Genomic DNA, 20,266 nt, shown 5'->3' on the forward strand with positions numbered 1-20,266 from the left:
ATAGGTACCTACTCAATAACTGTTGCTTTACAATTATTTTTTAATTAAATAAAAATAATAATAACTTTATTTCCTAAATATTTGTAAAACGATGAAGCTGTAATCGTTAATTTAATAGAAAATATAAATTATATAATAAAATTAATGTAAATGTTAATTTAATAGAGTGGCAATCAGTTTCTTGCCACTTCTTCTCATTAAATCTCAACCTTTTCCGAAGTGGTGGTGCATGTAAAAGAAAAATAAAACTTTTGATATTCAAAGGTGTCATTTTCTTGACCAACATGAACAAAGTGATTTGATTTGTTTAGAATAGAAATAGCTTTACCAATTCAGTAGGTAATGATTAAAATAATCATAATTAAATGATTAAAATCATTAATGTATTGTAATAATAGTAGAATAATATTAGAATCAACAAAGTGATCACAAGATAAACCATTTTAACGGCAGAGACGTTTATACTAATTGCTAAACTGTAACAGTGTTGTCGGAGATATCGGCGCATGCGCACGGATTTAACAATGTTCTGCTTACGTTTGCTTTTAATTGGAGTTCTTCTCGAGCTTGCGGTTGCTGAAGGACTTAATCCAACAGTGAGGGTACATCATGGTATCATCCAGGGAAAATGGAAGCTATCAACAAAAGGGCGGGAGTATGCCAGCTTTGAAGGCATCCCATACGCCAGGCCGCCGATTGGAAAATATAGATTCAGGGTACGTTTATTTTTTTATATACAAAACGGATGCTTATATATTTTCAACCGTGTTCAACTATTTTATACGTTTAGATAGACTATGACAGCTGTGAAAACGTTGAAAAAAATAGACTTTAGAATTAACCTCTATTTTGAGAAATTCAGGTTCACTAAACTAATATTCCTGGCCTGTTTTTAACGGTTGTCTAACAACAAGAGGGTCTATCTAAAAGGCATAATTTTCTCAAAGTTGGTTCCTTTAGAATTCTTCTTGATGTATTTTCTAATATACTATATACTACTACCGCTTCGGAAACAAATGGTGCTCTGAGAGAGAAGAAGCCGCGCAAGAAACCCTCCCAGAATTCTTTTTTGCGCTCTTTTCAATAAAAATATTGTACAGTCATTTCTATCGCTATAAAATAATTACTATCTAGTCCCAGGCTGTCCGATCACTTAGTTATTCAGATATGGAATAATAGAATTTACGACAGAGCCATTTTTTTCTAAAACATTTAAATAGATTTATAGATAATGCCTGAACAGTAGCTGGGACTTTATTATAGAAGTGTATACATTTCTTTCTAGACGTATAAATTATATAAGGTGTTAAATTTGAAAAGCAAAATATTTTCTGCGAGTTATCGTCAAAAGATAAACATAATATTATAAAGTTGCAGAAATTTAATGTAACAAATGTAGCGTTTGCTATAATTTACGGAGAACAAGGCAAACTTATTTGAAGAAAATAATTGTCAGCGCTTTTTTCGTGGGAACCAATTGAAGTAAAACAATAAAAATATGAATGAATGAAATGAATGAAAGAATGAATGAATGAAAACATTATTAATAACACAATGTAATATTATAATATGCTTTTCACAATAAAAATCGTTTAGCTGATTCTTAAATTAGCGTGTATAAATAAATAGACAAAAATTAAAAAAAAAAAATATTTTTCTTGTTGTTGTTTGTTGTTTTCAAATTAAATTTTTGAAATTAATCACAAAAGTGAGGATTATCACTTTAAAAAAAATCATAACAAATTGCTTAGATTTTAAAGGGCGACATCTCAAGTCAATTTCCTAATATGCAAATATTGGGGTTGAGCAGGTTATTAACTGTTAAGTAGATCTTGTAGATGAAGCCACAACCTGAGAGTTGAACAATGCATACAAGATTTAACGATACATTCTTGTGATTCCTCTGGTGTTACAAGAGAATGTGGGCGGCGGTGATCACTTAACACCAGGTGACCCGTACGCTCGTTTGTCCTCCTATTCCATAAAAAAAAATACATCATTTGAACGGTTGGCTCATTGGAAACGCGCGCGCACGGAACGCGAGAGGTCGCGGGTTCGATTCCCGCATCGTTCATAACTTTTGCGTTCAAATTTAATTTGTATAATATTTTTGTTGGCTTTTCCCACCTAAGTACGCCATAAATAATAAAATTATTGGAAAAATATTTGAAGTTTGACATGGGACGTTTATTATTTTGTTATGTGTATAGAAAAAAAGATATATTGTAGTTATAACACTCAATTTTTGTATATAAGTAATCAAATTAGTTAATTCTGTGAATGTTTGCGTGTGTACCACTTTGATTTTCTTTTTGTCATTATTGTATATGTGGAACATGTGTAGGGACGCATAACTATATTTTATATCTTAGATTGGTCTCCGCTGCGCTCCAACTAGATAACGCAGGCGCAGTCGCGTTGAAAGATACAATTAAAATTTTATGAAAATAAGGGACGATACAAGCAGGACGTTCAGCTGATGGTAATTGATACGCACTGTCCATTACTATGCAGTGCCGCTCAGGATTCTTGAAAATCCCCAAAAATTCTGAGCGGCACTACAGCTGCGCTCGTCACCTTGAGACATAAGATGTTAAGTCTCATTTGCCCAGTAATTACACTAGCTACGGCGCCCTAAAGACCTCAAGATGTCAAGATGCCACGCACACAAGCATAAAAAAGCTATTGTTCTTGGGTAGTGCGGTATCTAGTTGGAGCGAAGTGGAGACCAATCCTTAATCTAAGATTTATATCTTGGATCTCTTCCTCTATTGTTAGGTTCGATAAGTTTCTTTGTAATAAATAAATAAATAGATATATCTATCTGATCATATCGCATCAATCAAATGGTAGGTAAAATAAAAATTTTAACGGCCTTACAAATAAACTTGGTATAAAGTTATACCTCAGAATAAACCAAGAATATGTAAAATGTTGACTATATCGCTAACAACACTGTCAATACAATGATAATTCTGGCGTTTTATAAACGCGGGAAACGTTATACGTCCGAATAAACCGTTCATAAGCAAAATGCAAAAGATCGCTTATACGTTTATATAGACTGTGACAGCTGTGAAAACGTCGAGAAAAAAAAATTTAGGATAACAGTTAACCTCTGTTTTGAGTAATGTACGCACACTATCCCAAAGTGCGAGTGTAAGACATGACAGCTTGTCACGCACACTAAAGTATTAAACCTGGCCTGGTTTCATCGGTTGTCTAACAGCAAGAGGCTCTATCTAGAGTAAAACATTTGTTAAGGCCGTTAAGGTCCAGTAGGTCTCCAATTTTCCCGCCTTAAATGACCGAACACCACTTTCTGACTGGAAAATTTTGCATCGAATAATGGTTATTATGAGTGACTATTCCTTGATTCGAATCCCGCATGGATCTGGTAGTAAAACATTATTTTTTTATATAAAGTACGAAAACTCTACGAACGAATACGAATTATTAAATTTATATGAGTAATACTAGCAGACCCAGCAAACGTTGTATTGCCGATATTATAATCGCGATACAAAAGTAACTGTTGATCGTAGATGGGTGAAAATTTGTAGTTGTATGTATTTTTTAATCAAACAAATTTAAAAAAATGTCAAAAATTTTTGAAAAAAAAAATTGGCGTGGACCACCCTTAACATTTAGGGGGATGTTAAATTTCATGAGAATCGGTCAAGCCGTTTCGGAGGAGTTCAATGTTTAACACCATGACACGAGAATTTTATATATAAGATATATTAAATAGTTATGGATGGTTTTTACAAACGTCGAGGAGATAACCGTATCAAACATTCGTTGTGTCAAAACGGATTAACATTGTCAGCTTAATATTATAACTAAAGTTCCCAGAGCATATTCCATAATACATTTACATATTAATTATCTTAATATATATAAATCTAGTGTCCTGATGTTTGTTTCCAGTGAACTCCTAACCTAATGAACGGATTTTAATTACATCATGGAGTGCAGTTTAGTCCAACTTGAGAGATAGGATAGTTTTTAATTCGTTTTGACACCCATAATTATTTTATTTCCAATATTAATTGTTTTGTATGGACATATTTTCTCTGAGAGAATTTATTGACGCACGGTTTGACAGTTCTGCTGTGAAAGAATTTCGTTTTAACAACAGGGAGCGTATTTTTCGAAATAATTTTTAATCCTATGAAATATTATTGACAAATTCACAAAAAAACAGTATTTTATCTATTATGTACAGAGCAACGTCTGCCGGGTCAGTCAGTTTATAATATAATATTTAGCAATCAATGTTTAATAATAAAAATAAATAACAATCAAGCATGCTAATCTTACAAAGGACTAAACCGATTTGAAAGCAGTTTAGCTGATATATTTTGGCAAGCTCCCCGTCATATTTATATATAACATGTACTATGAAGTGTTTATTTTAGTGGGAATGGAGCGACCGCCCTCAGGCTATTTGATAAAAAGTTTTATTGTACAATATTAAATTGTAACCATATATAATTGCACCCGTTCTTCTCAGGTCTGAGGCATACTTTTTCGAATGGGTGGTATTTGACTTTGTATTTCGTTTTATGTCTTTTCAATAAGTGATTTCATATCCTATTTTGAACAAAAAATTTTGAATTTGAATTTAATTCCATTCGGGGTACATCAAGGGAATCAAGTTTGATGATAATATTAATAAATATTATTCACTTACACAGAGCTTATGTTATAAGGAGTAACTTCTGAAATGAAGAGGAGTTTCTTGTGCAATTATAATCAATAAAATTGTGAATAAAATTAAATTCCACTTACTTAAACAGCAGGTTTCTTTGCACAGGATGCCGGCTAGATTATGTGTACCACAACGGCGCCTTTTTTATACAATATCGTGTTTCGGTCTGAAGGGCACCGTAGCTTGTGAAATTACTGGGCAAATGAGACTTAATATCTTATGACTCGAGTGACGAGCGCAATTGTAGTGTCCTTAAGATTTTTTCGGTTCTCAAGGATTATTATTAAAAAAAATAAAGTTTCAGTGGCGCAATGGTAGAACCGTTGAGTCTCGCTCCGGGCTCTCAGTTCGAGCCTCGCCCGCCAATTTTTTTTGTTTATGGAATAGGAGGACAAACGAGCGTACGGGTCACCTGGTGTTAAGTGATCACCGTCGCCCACATTCTGATGCAACATCAGACGAATCTCAAGAGCGTTGCCGGCCTTTAAGGATGGTGTACGCGCTTTTTTGAAGGTACCCACGTCGTATCGTCCCGGAAACACTGCACAAGGAAGCTCATTACACAGCTTTGTAGTACGAGGAAGAAAGCTCCTTCAAAACCGCACTGTGGAGGACCGCCACACATTCAGATGGTGGGGATGATATCCTAACTTGTGGCGTGTCGTGCGAAGGTGGAATTCGGCGGCAGGAATCAGGTTAAACAGCTCTTCGGAACATTCCCCGTGATAAATGCGGTAGAAGACACACAATGAAGCGACGTCTCTACGCAATGTTGCATAATAGTAATAATAATACCTACAGAATAAGTAGTACAACAAACACTGCCATCGGCAGAACAGAATGCTTTAACATTCCAGAAAACTTGTTATATAGAATACATTAAGATTCTTTATTTTATTTGTGTAGTGTTTTTGAGAATTCTCCGTGGTACTGCAGTTGGGATTTGACTGGGTATTAAAATATTATAATGAAGCTTTGAATATAACTTTGGACAGACAAATATATTATTATATACATGTCATTTTAACTTAATTCTATATTTTGGAAATGATTTCACCAATTAAATTGTACAATCCTTGCAGAATAAGTATCTTAAAAAGACGTATATATCAATGGAAACTTTCGGGCAATCTCAGTAATTGATGGTGAAATCTACGGACGAGTAAAAAAAGTAGGACTCCACGCCGCAAGTGAAGCACCGCTATGCTAGTGTGTGTGCGGTTACGGGGTATGCTAGTTACACAATTTTTTCCCTTAAATAATCATATATGGCCACAAATACTTAAATAGTATCGTTTGTACACTTTGTCACAACGCCCGATAGCATTTTTAAAATATTTTATTGCGACGCAAACTGATGTGTCACAGACGATGACAATTCTCATAATGGCCGCCTATCGGCCTTTAGTAGTGTAAGTGTGTGCGTGGGGCTATGTATTTACACGTTAATCGGCTTGTTTTACAATTGTGCTACACTGTTATGTAAGGTGACACGGAGTCCTTATTTTTTTACTAGTCCGTGGGTGAAATCATCAATAATGGATGTTTAAGTACTTTTTTTAAACGAACGAACTGCCGTGGTTCGTTAACGTAGCAATCTGATATTATTTTACTTTTGAACAGGAGTGTAAGATTTACTAATGCTTGACAATACTGCGTTACATCACTAGAGGAAACACAAGATTGCCTTTTGAACTCTTGCAAACACCACGCTAGGAAACTTATTCCAAAGTTTGGTTGTACCTGGCAGAAAGTTCTTTGATACAGCAATGCTTTATTTAGTTAGGCCAGAAGAAGTATCGCCATATTACAGGACCCACCGCATGTTGAGCCATTTTTACGTCAGTTTCGTCTGGCAATTGTCTGTTGTAACACATGAAGAAACGACATAAAGGGCCAGCCATTGTCTGCATCGCCACAAGCAGCAACATTTAAGCAATCATGAAGAAGTCTACCACGAGAACTAAGCCAAATAACAAAATAAGAATGTTCATTTACATATATTATGCAATACATTCTTAAAATACTTCCGCTTGCACTTGCTTTCAAAGATCCACACTTGGCTTTGGCCCGTGTGTCAATTAATAATCATTTTTTAATGAAAATAAGGGACGAGACGAGCAGGACGTTCAGCTGATGGTAATTAAAAAAAACCCCCAAAAATTTTGAGCGGCACTACAACTGCGCTCGTCACCTTGAGACATAAGATGTTAAGTCTCATTTGCCCAGTAATTTTACTAGCTACGGCGCCCTTCAGACCGAAACACAGTAATATCTACACATTACTGCCTCACGGCATAAGGTACCCATAATCTAGCCTCCCACTAACATTTAAAAACAAGTTTTTCTTAAACCAAGACTCAATAAGACGAAAACAAGATTAATAATAAGATTTTATTTATCAACACAATTACGTAACGGTACATTACAATGCAAGTGTTTTTCTTAAACCGAGACTCAATAAGAGGAAAACAAGATTAATAATGAGATTTTATTTCTCAATACAATGCAAGTATACTTGGATATTTTAAGAATGATAATTATTTTATTAAAATATTTTAAGTTTAAAATAAGTGAACTCGCTATTCCTCACATAAACACTTGAGTTTCATGAGGATGGCCTAAATTGTTTAGAAGTTTATTTCTCATATATTTTGAACAATAAATAAAAAAAAAACATAAGAATGTATATAATGAAATACACGGGTAACTAATTGTGAGAGACTGAAGCCTTAACTAAACCAGAGGCTGTATCTTAGGACTCTAGGTTCTCCAAATGTTTTGAGATTTCTTTAGTGATAATTCCGCCAATATTTGTCTTTTAATCAATTCGACACGTGTTTCGCCTCTCGACGAGACACCCTCAGAACATGTTGACTCGCCAAAAGTCTCGTGCCAGATTTTGAAAGAAAACTCAAAACATTTGGATAATTATGGATTTCCACAAAATAAGGCCTACTTCAATAAATACTCTATGTTCTACCTATTCGGATATTACATCTCAATGTCTTTCAAATTTCTATGTAAGGTTTACAAATTCACAGGTTATTCCTACGTGATCAAAACAAAATTGTACTTCACGGGCTTCGGGTTCGAGCAATATCCGTCGACAACGACCTGTATGCTGCGCCCAGTGAGGAAGCTGGAGGTCCACCTGCTCAAGCTCTCTAGAAGCCCAAATAATGGATATTTGAGAGGAGTGCCTTGTGCCATACACGATCAAAGGCCTTCGCTATATCCAGGCTAACTGCCAGGCCTTCCCCCTTGCTTTTAATAGCCCATCTATATGTTAGGTATACCAGAAGATCACCTGCCGACCGACCATGGCGTAAGCCGTATTGTCGGTCGTTGATCAACTGGTGACCCTCTAGGTATACCAAGAGCTGGCGGCTAATTATGCTCTCTATGATTTTGGAGAGCAGGGAGGTAATAGCAATAGGCCTGTAGTTTGCCGGATTCGAACTGTCTCCTTTTTTTGGATCGGATGGACAAGGGCTGACTTCCATGAGTCAGGAACTACGCCTTTGGAATAAGAGTGTCGGAATAAACGCGTTAGCACCGGCGTCAACTCAGGGGCACACGTTCTAAGCACGATTGGAGAAATGCCATCCGGCCCGCTCGACTTCCTGACGTCCAACGAAAACATAGCTCACCTAACAGTTTTCTGTCTGAACTATACTTCAGGCATAGAGCTCTGGCACCGCGAAATGGTCGGCGGTGTTTTTCCGTTGTCGTCAAGAGTCGAGTGTCTTTGAACAGGTACTAAACAAAATCAAGTCCAATGGAGTCGGTTACAAACAGACATACAGCAGAAGCTAATAAAAGCGTACTAATTAAAAAATCAAATAAATCCTTAACGCTCAAAATATGTCAGGAAATGCCCAAACACAACCCTAATAGGTATATTATACTACATGCATAAACTATCACGCAGTATGCTGTGTATATATACACACACACACACATCTGAAAAGTGGAAAGGTGCGCGAGAAATTATGCGCACCAAAAACGTTACTATCCCATTTGATGAGTAGGTTTTACTCTCCATATTTTTCTCATACCGGGCGCCTTATATGAAAATCGATTCCTAATAAGTAAACTCCAATAAAAAATAAGGATTTGTGTCTGTATAATTGGGTGCCCATAAATAATTGAACTTATATCGGCATCGTGTCAGTAAATTTGATAATTTTTCAAGTCTTACATCTTAAAAATTGAAAGATACCTACTTTAATATATCCTCTTTGATAGATACGCCGATATAGGTAGGTCAAGGTAATTATAACGTGCTTTAAACGAGTTATGGTTAGGTAGTTGATTCGAGTTAATGATTTACGGCCGTTTTCAATAATCTATCTAACCTAAGTTTAACTTAAGGATACATTGCTGTCACCGTTCAATGACAATATTGTATCTATCCATAGTTGTCCAATATAGTTATAGTCCAATATTTTGTGTCGATTGGTTATTGAAATGTAAGTAAGCGTAAAAGGATAGATTTGTGTACCTCAAGTAAGTTAAACTAAGAATAGATAGGTTATTCAAAACGGCCGTTTTACGTTTTACTTGCAACCGATAATACGATTTAGGTCATTACTGATTTATGAATCACAAATTACTTAAATTGTCAAACAACAATACAATTAATTTTATCGACTATAATTATTACTGTCAACAAATACGTGTTTATATAAATCTGTAATAATTATCTCTGTAAATAATCTCAAGTACTAATTATAAGTCCATTGACACAAGCGGCGTTACAAATAAAATTGGCATAAAGTTATCTATATATATAAAAATGAATTGCTGTTCGTTAGTCTCTCGAGAACGGCTGGACCGATTTGGCTAATTTTGGTCTTGAATTATTTGTGGAAGTCCAGGGAAGGTTGAAAAGGTGAATAAATAGGAAAATGCTGCTAAATTAAATAAAAACAACAAATTTGTTTTTCCTTTGATGTGTCCATACATAATTTCTATGTGAGAATTTATTGACGCACGGTTTGACAGTTCTGTTGTGAAACAATTTCATTACGACAGCAGGGTGCATATTTTACGAAGTATTTTTTGATGTTATGATATATTATTGACAAATTTATATAAAAACATTATTTTATTTATTATATACAGAACAACGTCTGTCGGGTCAACTAGTAACTAAATAATAATAGGCATAAACCAAGAATATGTAAAATGTTTACAATTAGACATTTTGCTTACGAATGGTTTGTTCGGACGTATAACGTTTCCCGCGTTTATTGGCAAGTCAGCTTGTCATTAGGAATACTTCAGAATTATCATTGTATTGACAGTGTTGTCAACGATATTGTAAATATTTTGCATTTTCTTTGTTTATCATCAGTTATAGCTGTATACCAAGATTATTTGTAAGGCCAAGGAGTATATATTTACCGATTATCCCTTATATTAACGTTATTGATAATACAGAAACTTTATTACGTATTATTTTTAATCTTTAAACGAGAAATACTTGTAACGATTTTCATAAAATTAATTATACAGGGAATTTCAGGGGCAGGGGATCTAGCTAGGTTTCAATTTTAAAAAATGTAGTTTTATCCGTGTTTTAATCAAACACACACGTCACTCCGATTTAGCGGTATTTTAAACAACATCAGACTGTCGAATACATAGATACAAAAATACATTTTGGTAATAGAGAATAGCTTTCTTTCATGAGTGATATGTGAGGCTATTAAATTTATTCTTAAACCCATCCACTTACAGAAAATACCAATTCAGAAGCGCTAAACCAAACATAGCCCCCTCTAACGAACTTAATCTAAAAAGATCATCAAAGATCATCGAAACATAAATAGAAAGGCCAAATAAAAAGATTATTTTGTACCAAAAATCTAAATGTAATTTAAAAACTCAGTTATTATGTACAAGTTTTAGCTAAACATAATCTCCAAATGTATATATCCAAAATTACACATTTATATATGTAATATAAATAATATGTAATGTATTTTATAATGAAAGGATATGTTTCTTTTATTCTTAAGCCCGTAAACTTACAGAAAATGCCCCTTCTGAAGCAAACAATCCAAAAAAACACATACATAATAATAGAATAAAAGAATTTATTTTATTCTAATTCTATATACAGAAAATACAACTTACGAAGCGCTAAACCCAACTTAAACTCCCTCTTACGAACTTGATCTAAAAAGATAACGAAAGATCGGGCTAAATAAAAAGATTATTTATTACAATATGTTATGTTTTTAAAGTGATAACCGTCACTTCTAGGATTAATACACATATAAAATATGAAAAACAAATTTTATGAACGATGCGTAAAGTAAATCCAGTAGATGAAGCCACAACCTGAGAGTTGAACAAAGCAAACAGAATTTTATAACGAGGCGGTACTCGAACGGTTAGCTCAGTTGGTTAGAGCACCGGCACGGAACGCCGAAGGTCGTGGGTTCGAATCCCGAATTTTATTTGTGTATTATTTATTACCAAAAATCTCGATGTAATATAGGAATTCAATTATAATGTACAAGTTTTAGCTAAACTATCTAATGTAATATAAATAACCACAGAACATTAAATAAGTTATAATAAACCATTTTTTCGTTTCCTCACGCAATATTAAAAATCACAGCTTATATGCGTATTATGAGTCAACTGATTCCACTTCCTTCTATAACCGGTCTGAATAAGTACTCATCAGAACATGTTCTCTTTTTAAAATACTGGCAACTTGTAAATGTTTCAATATCATTCTAATATCAATCTTATGTTATATATGTTTTTTTAGTGCAAAATAAAAATTGATTAACCCTTTATTCAACTCAGTTGTCCTTTTTTTTGTACTGTTGTTTTGCGACTTGAAGAGCGTGGTAACTGATGCTATGGCAGATTTCAAACATTCGTAGTATTTACCACCTATTTGGATTTCAAGTCTCTGCATCGCAATAGCTTATCTTAAGCCGCGTTTTCACTGTTCAAGGACTGCGTAATGGAAAAGTTCATTCGGTTTATTTTATAAAAACAAAATGGCGTCATCTAAGGAAAATTGAAATGAGCTACTAGAAATTTGTCTATAGGGGTTATTGTTTTCTCAAGTGTGCTTTTTGAATTCTTTTGTGTTTTTTTTTTCGATTAAATATGTATCACCCAGTTGAAAAAGTCTGTCTTAAATCATTTCTTCTGCCTTCTTTCAATTTTATCATTTATACTTCAATCATAATCAGTTTTATCGGTTACCAGTGGGAGGCTCTTTTGCACAGAATGCCGGCTAGATTATGGATACCACAACGGTGTCTATTTCTGCCGTGAAGCAGTAATGTGTAAACATTACTGTGTTCCAGTGTGAATGGCGCCGTAGCTAGTGAAAATACTGGGCAAATGAGACTTAACATCTTATGTCTCAAGGTGACGAGCGCAATTGTAGTGCCGCTCAGATTTTTTTGGTTTTTCTAGAATACTGAGTGGCACTACACTGTAATGGGCAGGGCGTATCAATAACCATTAGCTGAACGTCCTGCTCATCTGGTCCCTTATTTTCATTAACAAAATAAAACACTTCTATAACTCACAGCATCAAACCAGTTGTTCTTATATTGGTTGTGTAAGGAGACAAACGCTACTAGGATTCTGTACTAGAATATCAGCAAACAGGAATCCAAGAGTACTCCTATGCTGTTTTGCTTGTATGCGTGCATTCGGTATATGTATGTACTCGGACAGTGAAAATCCTGCTTTAGGTTTTCTTTTTTTGTTATACGAATAAGATTGATTTAGCGGGCAAATGATGTTACTTATCATCAGGAGAATGATCGCTTATACTACATAAAAAAGCATAAGAATATTGAGGCTCTTTAATTGTAATGTTAGTTGTTTTCTTTCCCTTAGTTAATTAATTATATTTATGTTAAGGTCAACTTGTTTATTATTACATCATATTATTATGTTTTTGCTATGGAAGAGCGTGGCCTCCTACTACAGGCAACTCTTTGCTTAAAAGGAAGCCCCAACGCTGATATTATATATTTTGTATTTTGTTGTAATAAATATTGTTTTGTATTTTGTATTTGTAATTGGCACTCTGATATAAACGTTAAAATGTATATAACAAAGAACTTTATTCAGATCAATATGAAGCTGTAAATATTGAGTAAAAATTGTGGCAAAGATTACTTCCATTAAAGCTTGCACTGGCTCATGTATTAATTCTAACATTGACGTTAACAAGTGTTACTTTTGTGACCTGTTAACCAAGTACCCTGAACTGTTTCAATTAGATATCTTCGGGTGACAGCGTTTCGGATTGCTACTACGAGAAATCATAAAGATTTAAATGATCTTATCAAAGACTACTTAAACTTATTTTGCTATCCTTATCAATTCTGGTATTCTAGATATCTCTTCCTATACATACATATAACTCTCTATACGTAGACAATTGTGTTCATTTTTAACCTAATGGGTGTAACGAACCGCCGTCTTTAAAAATAGAAAAGTCATTCACCTGTTAATTCCGTCCTTCATCACGTCACAAACGAATTAAAAAAACAAATACATCATTCCAAAGATGGTTTGAAAAAAGAACTGACCAAATCGTTCCATAGATCGGATATTGAAATGCCAAAAGCAGGAAATGGTTTACTATATTAATCTCCAATTTCTATTTTACGATTGCGATAGATTATAGATAACAGCCGTAAATCCATGCTTAATGTTTATCTATGATATCGTATTAAGTCATCTAAACTAATATTATAAAGAGGAAACATTTGTGTGTTTTTATGTATGTTTGTCATGTTTTCACACAAAAACTACTAGACCGATTTCAAAAATTCTTTCACCATTAGAAAGCTGCCTCTTCACTGGGTGACATAGGATATATTACATTTTAAAAAAATAGGGATCCTTAAAAAAAAATACAATAATATAACCCAAGGTGCGAAAAAAATTGTCATAAAATCTGTCATCGCGTGCGCTGCGGAAAATATTGATGATGGAACAAAAAATATTCTACAGTATTATAGAACGTATCAATATCTACAAAAAAGTCTGCGATACCATATGTCTTACTTCTATATTTATGCAAATAAAACTACTCTTTTAGATTTTAAAAGTTGGTAAAAGTGCCGACGATAATCGAACAAAATGATTGATGCCTCTGTGTACATCCTTATCTCATTAGATGGTTTTATTAAAGACCATACCACTAATACCTGTAAAATACTTTTTAAATTATTAAAATTTATAATTTATAGTATATTTATAATAAGATATAAAAAATTAAAAAATGTCAAAATAAAGAAAATAATGCAATAATAAAATAAAAACTAGGTGAAGTAAAACTTTTGTGTTAACAAAAATAAATCGATAATCCGGCTTAGTAGACTTTCCACTACCACGAGATCGGTATCTAAGCGAGTGAAACCGCGAGGCATTGCTAGTAGTAGTAATAAAATTATAAAGCAAATATGATACTTAATCTTTCGATTCTCACACAATTACCAATCACCCGTTACTAGTTGCATACAAACATTTTAATGGAGATAATTAACAATGTCTTCGTTTGTTGTTTTTACGCATCAATTACCAAATTAACGAAACATAATTGGTCATTATTACAAAATATACGCATCGCAAATCACAAACGGCACTGTGAACACGGAACGAAAACCACAAACGGGGCAACTGCAAATATTAGAATTCTGTTTGGATCGTGAGCTAGAATATTCATTTTGAAGCTCCGGACTTGTAGTTTTATTAGCATTAAATTAATATAATATTCTAATTGATCGTTACACCTAACTTGCTCAATTTATTTTTCTGCCAAATATAGTGATATTTTATTCAAGATATTTAATAATAAATAAATTAATAATGCCTCGTAAAGCCATTTCGTGTATTTTTGATATACCATGCTATTGAACAAACTTAGGGTCATTTTCACCAGTACCACCTGCTTAAGCAGTACAATGAGATAAATAAAAAAATAGAGAACTTAGACATATTTTCCAATAGTCTACAGGAATTTAAACGTAATCTTTGGAAACATTATAATAAATAAAAACGATTCGGTATTTATTTCTTATATTTTATCCTTTTATTATCTAATAATTGAACTTATGTAACTTATAGTCTATAATCAACTTTAAATTGTTAATAAATTTTATTTTACTCGTTTTTCACTCACGATTTTCAATAAGTAAAATGCAGTGGGACATATTTCGCCACCGATGATTTTTAAATACTTGTAATTTTTACATTATTACTACTTTTACATCCATCAAGTATTTTTTATTGACACAAAAAGCACCACACGGCAAGTATGTTACCCCGACAATCACTAAAGAATTATAACTAATTATGTTTTTGTATAGGAACCACAGCAGATGAAACCATGGAGTGGAACTTGGGATGCAACCAGAGTACTGCCAGATTGTCTTCAGTATGAACCGTTCGCACAGAAGATTGTTGGTAAAAGTCCTCAATTAATATAAAAGCAATTGAACTACCTATAAATGCAGTATTTTTTATTTAAATTGAAACCCATAAACGCTTTCCCGCCTGGCTGCTATCCCCTACACTGTTTCTTCTGCATATCAATGATATGCTGCAAATCAGCAGTATTTATTGCTATGCAGACGATATTAGGATAGATATATAGATAGGGTATGCTTCCTACACCAGTCGTGCCAAAATGTCCCTGGATAGCGTCGACGAGAACCGGAACAAACTTGTGTCTGAAAACTTAGTCTAATTCAAGCCAAAGAAGACGTAAGTTTGTGCGTTTACCGCAAAAAGGTCTCCCTTTGTCGATTCGAGATCACTCCTCTAACTGCCACAGCCTGTATCGGCATACATGGCGTCGATATATCGAGCGACGTTCAATTCCGTGGTCACTTGGAAGAGTAGGCCAATCTGGCATATCCCGTGAGCCTCTTCAAAATGATTTTTATATATAAAAATTCAAATCGGATAGCCGAAAAGCAAATCTCAGAATATATGAGGCTGGAAATGTGTGGTGGATAAACAGAGGCCTGTATAAAAATAAATTATTCCATACGTACTACGATCTTAGAGATTAGTGTAAACAAGTAATTTAATGTGGGGTATCAAACGAAGATTAGCAATGATTAATGTTCTTGCTAGGTTGTGCCTACCACAACTTTGACAAAACTACTAAAAATGTGAATTCTAATTATGACAGGCAGTTCTTAAAGGACATTGAATCAAGCACAACTAGGCTTAAAACCGTTAATAAAGGTAAAAAAAGAAGTTAATTGTCTCTGTTATTCGTGTAGGATAACGCTGGTATTGGCGCCAGGAAACTATAGAGTCGAGCTCAACTAAGCAGCTTACACTTTCTGCCTGAGAATGGTTCATGAACTGTGGGATTTCAGACTGTACAAGCAAAAATCAACTTTATAGTTGGGCCTCAAGAGGAACAATACCCATTGGCATTCAAAGGTTTATCCCTAAAGGTTAAAAATGCTTAAATTGTTTTTTAAGAAAGGAAATTATTTTCCCTGAGGTAAACTGAATCTAATTTGTCATTTTATCTAGAACAGTTAATTAATTTCCCATTTAATATATGAAATATATCTTGTTGATCGCATTCGTCACATTAAGTCAAAATGGAAATAGAAACATGAAACAAAAGCAACGAAAAGCTATATTCTGTTATTATTACAAATGAACGCGCTATCACGTGTTTAAATAATCCCACGGGATCGTAATCCGGGATTGTGACAAATGGTACGAGATGTGATGAAAATTGCTATTTATATTATTTTCCTTGTTGCTGTTGTTCTTATGAAGTGTTTTCTTTGGATTAACTATCTTCGGAACGGTATATTGGGATGAAGGATCCCACACACACACACACCCTCCAAAAAGGTAGGAAACAGAACAAGTACGTATGGCGACAAAAATAAGTGTGGAGGCAGTAATGCCGTGAACCAAAACTGCAAATATAGTGAGTCCTTCTACAACCATAGACACGTTATAAATTACTAAGCAAATGAGGCTTGACATCTTATGTCTCAAGGTGACGCAGTTGTAGTGTCGCTCAGAATTTTGGGATTTTTCAATTATCTTGAGCGGCACTGGCTTATAATGAGCAGGGCGTATCAATAACCATCAGCTGAACGTCCTGCTCGTACCGTCACTTACTTTCATAATAAAAAAGAACTATTTCAGTAACTCCTCTAGTCTCCAGTATAACGTATGAAATTTGAGCCTTAACCTCGGATTTGCATTATTAATATCGACTGAAATTGAATTTAAAAAATTGCAGGTGATGAGGACTGTCTCTACCTGAACGTGCACTCTCCGAGGGTCCAGATCGGTGCTAATCTTCCGGTGCTGGTATTCATCCACGGTGGAGCCTTCATGTACGGTGCTGGATCACTGTACAAGGCAGATCACTTCATGGATCGCGATATGGTCGTTGTGACTTTGAACTACCGTTTGGGTCCTTTGGGTACGATGTCCAGCTATTGTCTTTTACACTAAATTAAGCTACTATTACGGGTCACCTAACAAAGCGATACTGAAATTCTAGCACAAAGTCGGCAGATTCAAATCCATCAGATACATTATCGAAATTATGAATGATTTAATGAAAATTTTGTTTCCCGCGAGTTCGAATCAGAAATAAGAAGAACAAAAAATGAGGAGATTCGTAGGATACCCAAAGTCAACGACATAGCCCAGACAGTTGCCTAACTAAAGTGGCAGTGGGCAGGGAAAGTAGTGTTGGTAGGCCCTCCAAAAAATGGACCGACGATCTGGTCAACAATCGCCGGAATATTGGATGACGGCAGCGCAGGACCGATCGTCATGGCGATCTTTGGGGGAGGCCTTTGTCCAGCAGTGGACGTCTTCTGGATGAAATAATGATGATGAATAATGGTTAACATAATCATTTTAGAAGGAACAATTGAGTACAACCTAGATCACCTACACAAATTGTAGCAAGGATGATTTAACATTCGTGTTAACTTCTTTTGGATTATTTCGATGTGGTTATTATAAGTTGAGTAACGGGTTCCATATCGCTGAAACGTTATATTGCTATAGAAGTAAAGTGTTATGTTGCTATAGAAATCCATGAACTTAACTTTGAAAAGAAACCCTAACATCACGGACTAGTAAAAAAATTAGGACTCCGTGTCACCTTACATAACAGTGTAGCCCCAAAACAAGCCGATTAACGTGTAAATACATAGGCCCACGCACACACTTACTCTACTACAGGCCGATAGGCGGCCATTATAAGAATTGTCAACGTGTTTGTCAGATCAGTGCCGGCGTGCCGTCGTGCGTTGTGAAAAAGTGTAAAAACGATACTATATAAGTATTTGTGGCCATATAATATGATTATTTAAGGGAGATAACATTGTGTAACTAGTATTCCCCGTAACCGCACCCACACTAGCATAACGGTGCTTCACTTGCTAATATCACGGCGCGGAGTCCTTCTTTTTTTACTCGTCCGTGCCTTACATCTGTCAGGCGTTAATATTCTGAGAAGCTAAGCTAACAATCCAAGAAGTAATATTTTAATATGCTGGTAATGCTGAATACATAGATATCCTTTTAATAACGACATTTAATTTCAGTGAATTGATCCATTATTATAAACCTATTGTAATAGAATATCTAGATGTCAATTAATGTCTGTATGTTACTTGAGCTGCCTTTGTTTGTATCCAGTTACAGACACGATAACCTCAGTAGTTACATTTTATAGCCCACGATAGATATTGTTTCTAAAATAAGCGGTGTGAGATCGACTTTCTGAGTAACGGTTCGCATATTGGTGATTGAGTTCTTTTGACACACTTATGGGCAGAAATGAATGATAAAGCTATACATATTTGTATTTAACCCCCTTCACAATAATTCTAAAGAACGTGTTAGTTGGATGTACTTTGAGATTTTCTATTCCTTCCAGATTTTTATAGCTGATATACCACATACTGACGGACTAATAATACAAAAAGATTTTCTAGACCGTAAAGAATAATATTTTTGTACTTTGTGTGCTTTAAAAGTCGGTCAATTGATCACGCAACACCTTGCGAGAGAATCGCTTCTATTCATTGAATACATATATCATAAAGTCATAACAATTACCTTAAATTACTTCAACCATTTTGGACACTAGGTACTAGAAGACTACTTGGTATATCATAGAGATAAAAAGTCTTTTGGAATTCCTACTGACAGTAGAGAGTTTTAATTCTGCAGTCGGTAGAAATCATGTCAAAATGTGAACATTATTTTCCGCTCTTGCGAAGAAGAGCTTTTTCCCGTGTAACCTATGACATACAAAATAAAATAGTTAAAATGGCCTACATAATTTTCATTGTTTTTTCAAGGCTTTCTGAGTACCGAAGATGAAGCATCTCCAGGAAACTACGGTTTGAAAGACCAGTCTTTCGCGCTGCAGTGGGTAAAGCAGAACATAAAAATGTTCGGAGGCGACCCTGACAGCGTAACACTTACAGGATGTTCCGCGGGTGGCGCTAGTGTGCACTATCACTATCTGTCGCCAATGTCTAAAGGTAAGAGAAATATTTATATTTATAATATATGGAGTCCTAAAATTGAACTAAGTACAAGTAACCAAATGTAGATACTCATCTGAAAGGCCATCACAGTCGTATGATTCCTCTGATGTTATGAAAGAATGGGTTTGTCTTCTTAATCAAAAACACACTAACGCCTACACACTACTGCTTCACGGCAGAAATAGCGTTGTGGTACCTATAATCTAAGCGGCATCCTGTGCAAAGGAAATTTCTCAAAGTTTCTTGCCAAATATTTATAACTACCATATAGTGTTTTTGGCGGGAAACTTCAATATGGATAACCTTCCTTTCGCTTGATTAACGACCTCGTGTAGTTTATTAAATTATATTGTTAGTATTCATGCTACGTGAGCTCATTAACTTGTAACATAAAAGCCCGGAGGCTTCTAAGAATCGATCAAGGTTTGAGCCCAACCACGGGAACTAACATATTATCAAAACATCATGAAAGATAAATACAGACACAACAGATACCTATAGTCTTACTAATAATGTAGACAGATCACATGGAAGAAACATCGTAAGTGAAGACTCAAAATATCATTTTACAGATGATTGGTTTATTGTTGTGTTTTCTTTAGAAGAAACGACATTTTTATTAGTTTTATATCAGTTTGCCTTTTTGTTTTCAATGAAAGGAAAGTTTTAATTTTTTATGTTTCGTGGTATAAGCCCTGTCATTAAAATTTTGACTTGTGATATATTAAGAATTAATTCCTTCAGTACATTTTCTAACACGCCTTCAAAAAGATTTGCAAGAAAAAGGATATAGCTAGACATTAATTGAAATTACGTTTACCATTTATATTTATACCAAAATTGAAGGACTATGCGGTGTATTTATTATATTGCCTTCTTGAAAACTCTCTGATTGCTGGGAAAGAAATAACTCTGAGAAATACAATTTATTCATCATTGACGTTAATTACTTTTTCCAAGTAAAAGTGCAGCATCA

General features: G+C 34.5%; 1 protein-coding gene across 1 annotated transcript in view; it reads left to right on the top strand.

Moving 5' to 3' along the window:
• The first annotated feature begins 483 nt into the window (after positions 1–483).
• The window catches only part of LOC126979621 (venom carboxylesterase-6-like), a 33,974-nt gene continuing 14,191 nt past the window's right edge, over positions 484–20,266 (top strand). Inside the window, exons 1-4 of the mRNA XM_050829053.1 lie at positions 484–716; positions 15,091–15,187; positions 17,010–17,195; positions 19,099–19,284. Of these exons, the coding sequence (XP_050685010.1) occupies positions 507–716; positions 15,091–15,187; positions 17,010–17,195; positions 19,099–19,284 (679 nt within the window). The 5' untranslated portion in view covers positions 484–506. The remainder of the gene's footprint in view (positions 717–15,090; positions 15,188–17,009; positions 17,196–19,098; positions 19,285–20,266) is intronic.

This window comes from Leptidea sinapis, chromosome 3 (assembly GCF_905404315.1).
Source record: "Leptidea sinapis chromosome 3, ilLepSina1.1, whole genome shotgun sequence".
Lineage (NCBI taxonomy): Eukaryota > Metazoa > Arthropoda > Insecta > Lepidoptera > Pieridae > Leptidea > Leptidea sinapis.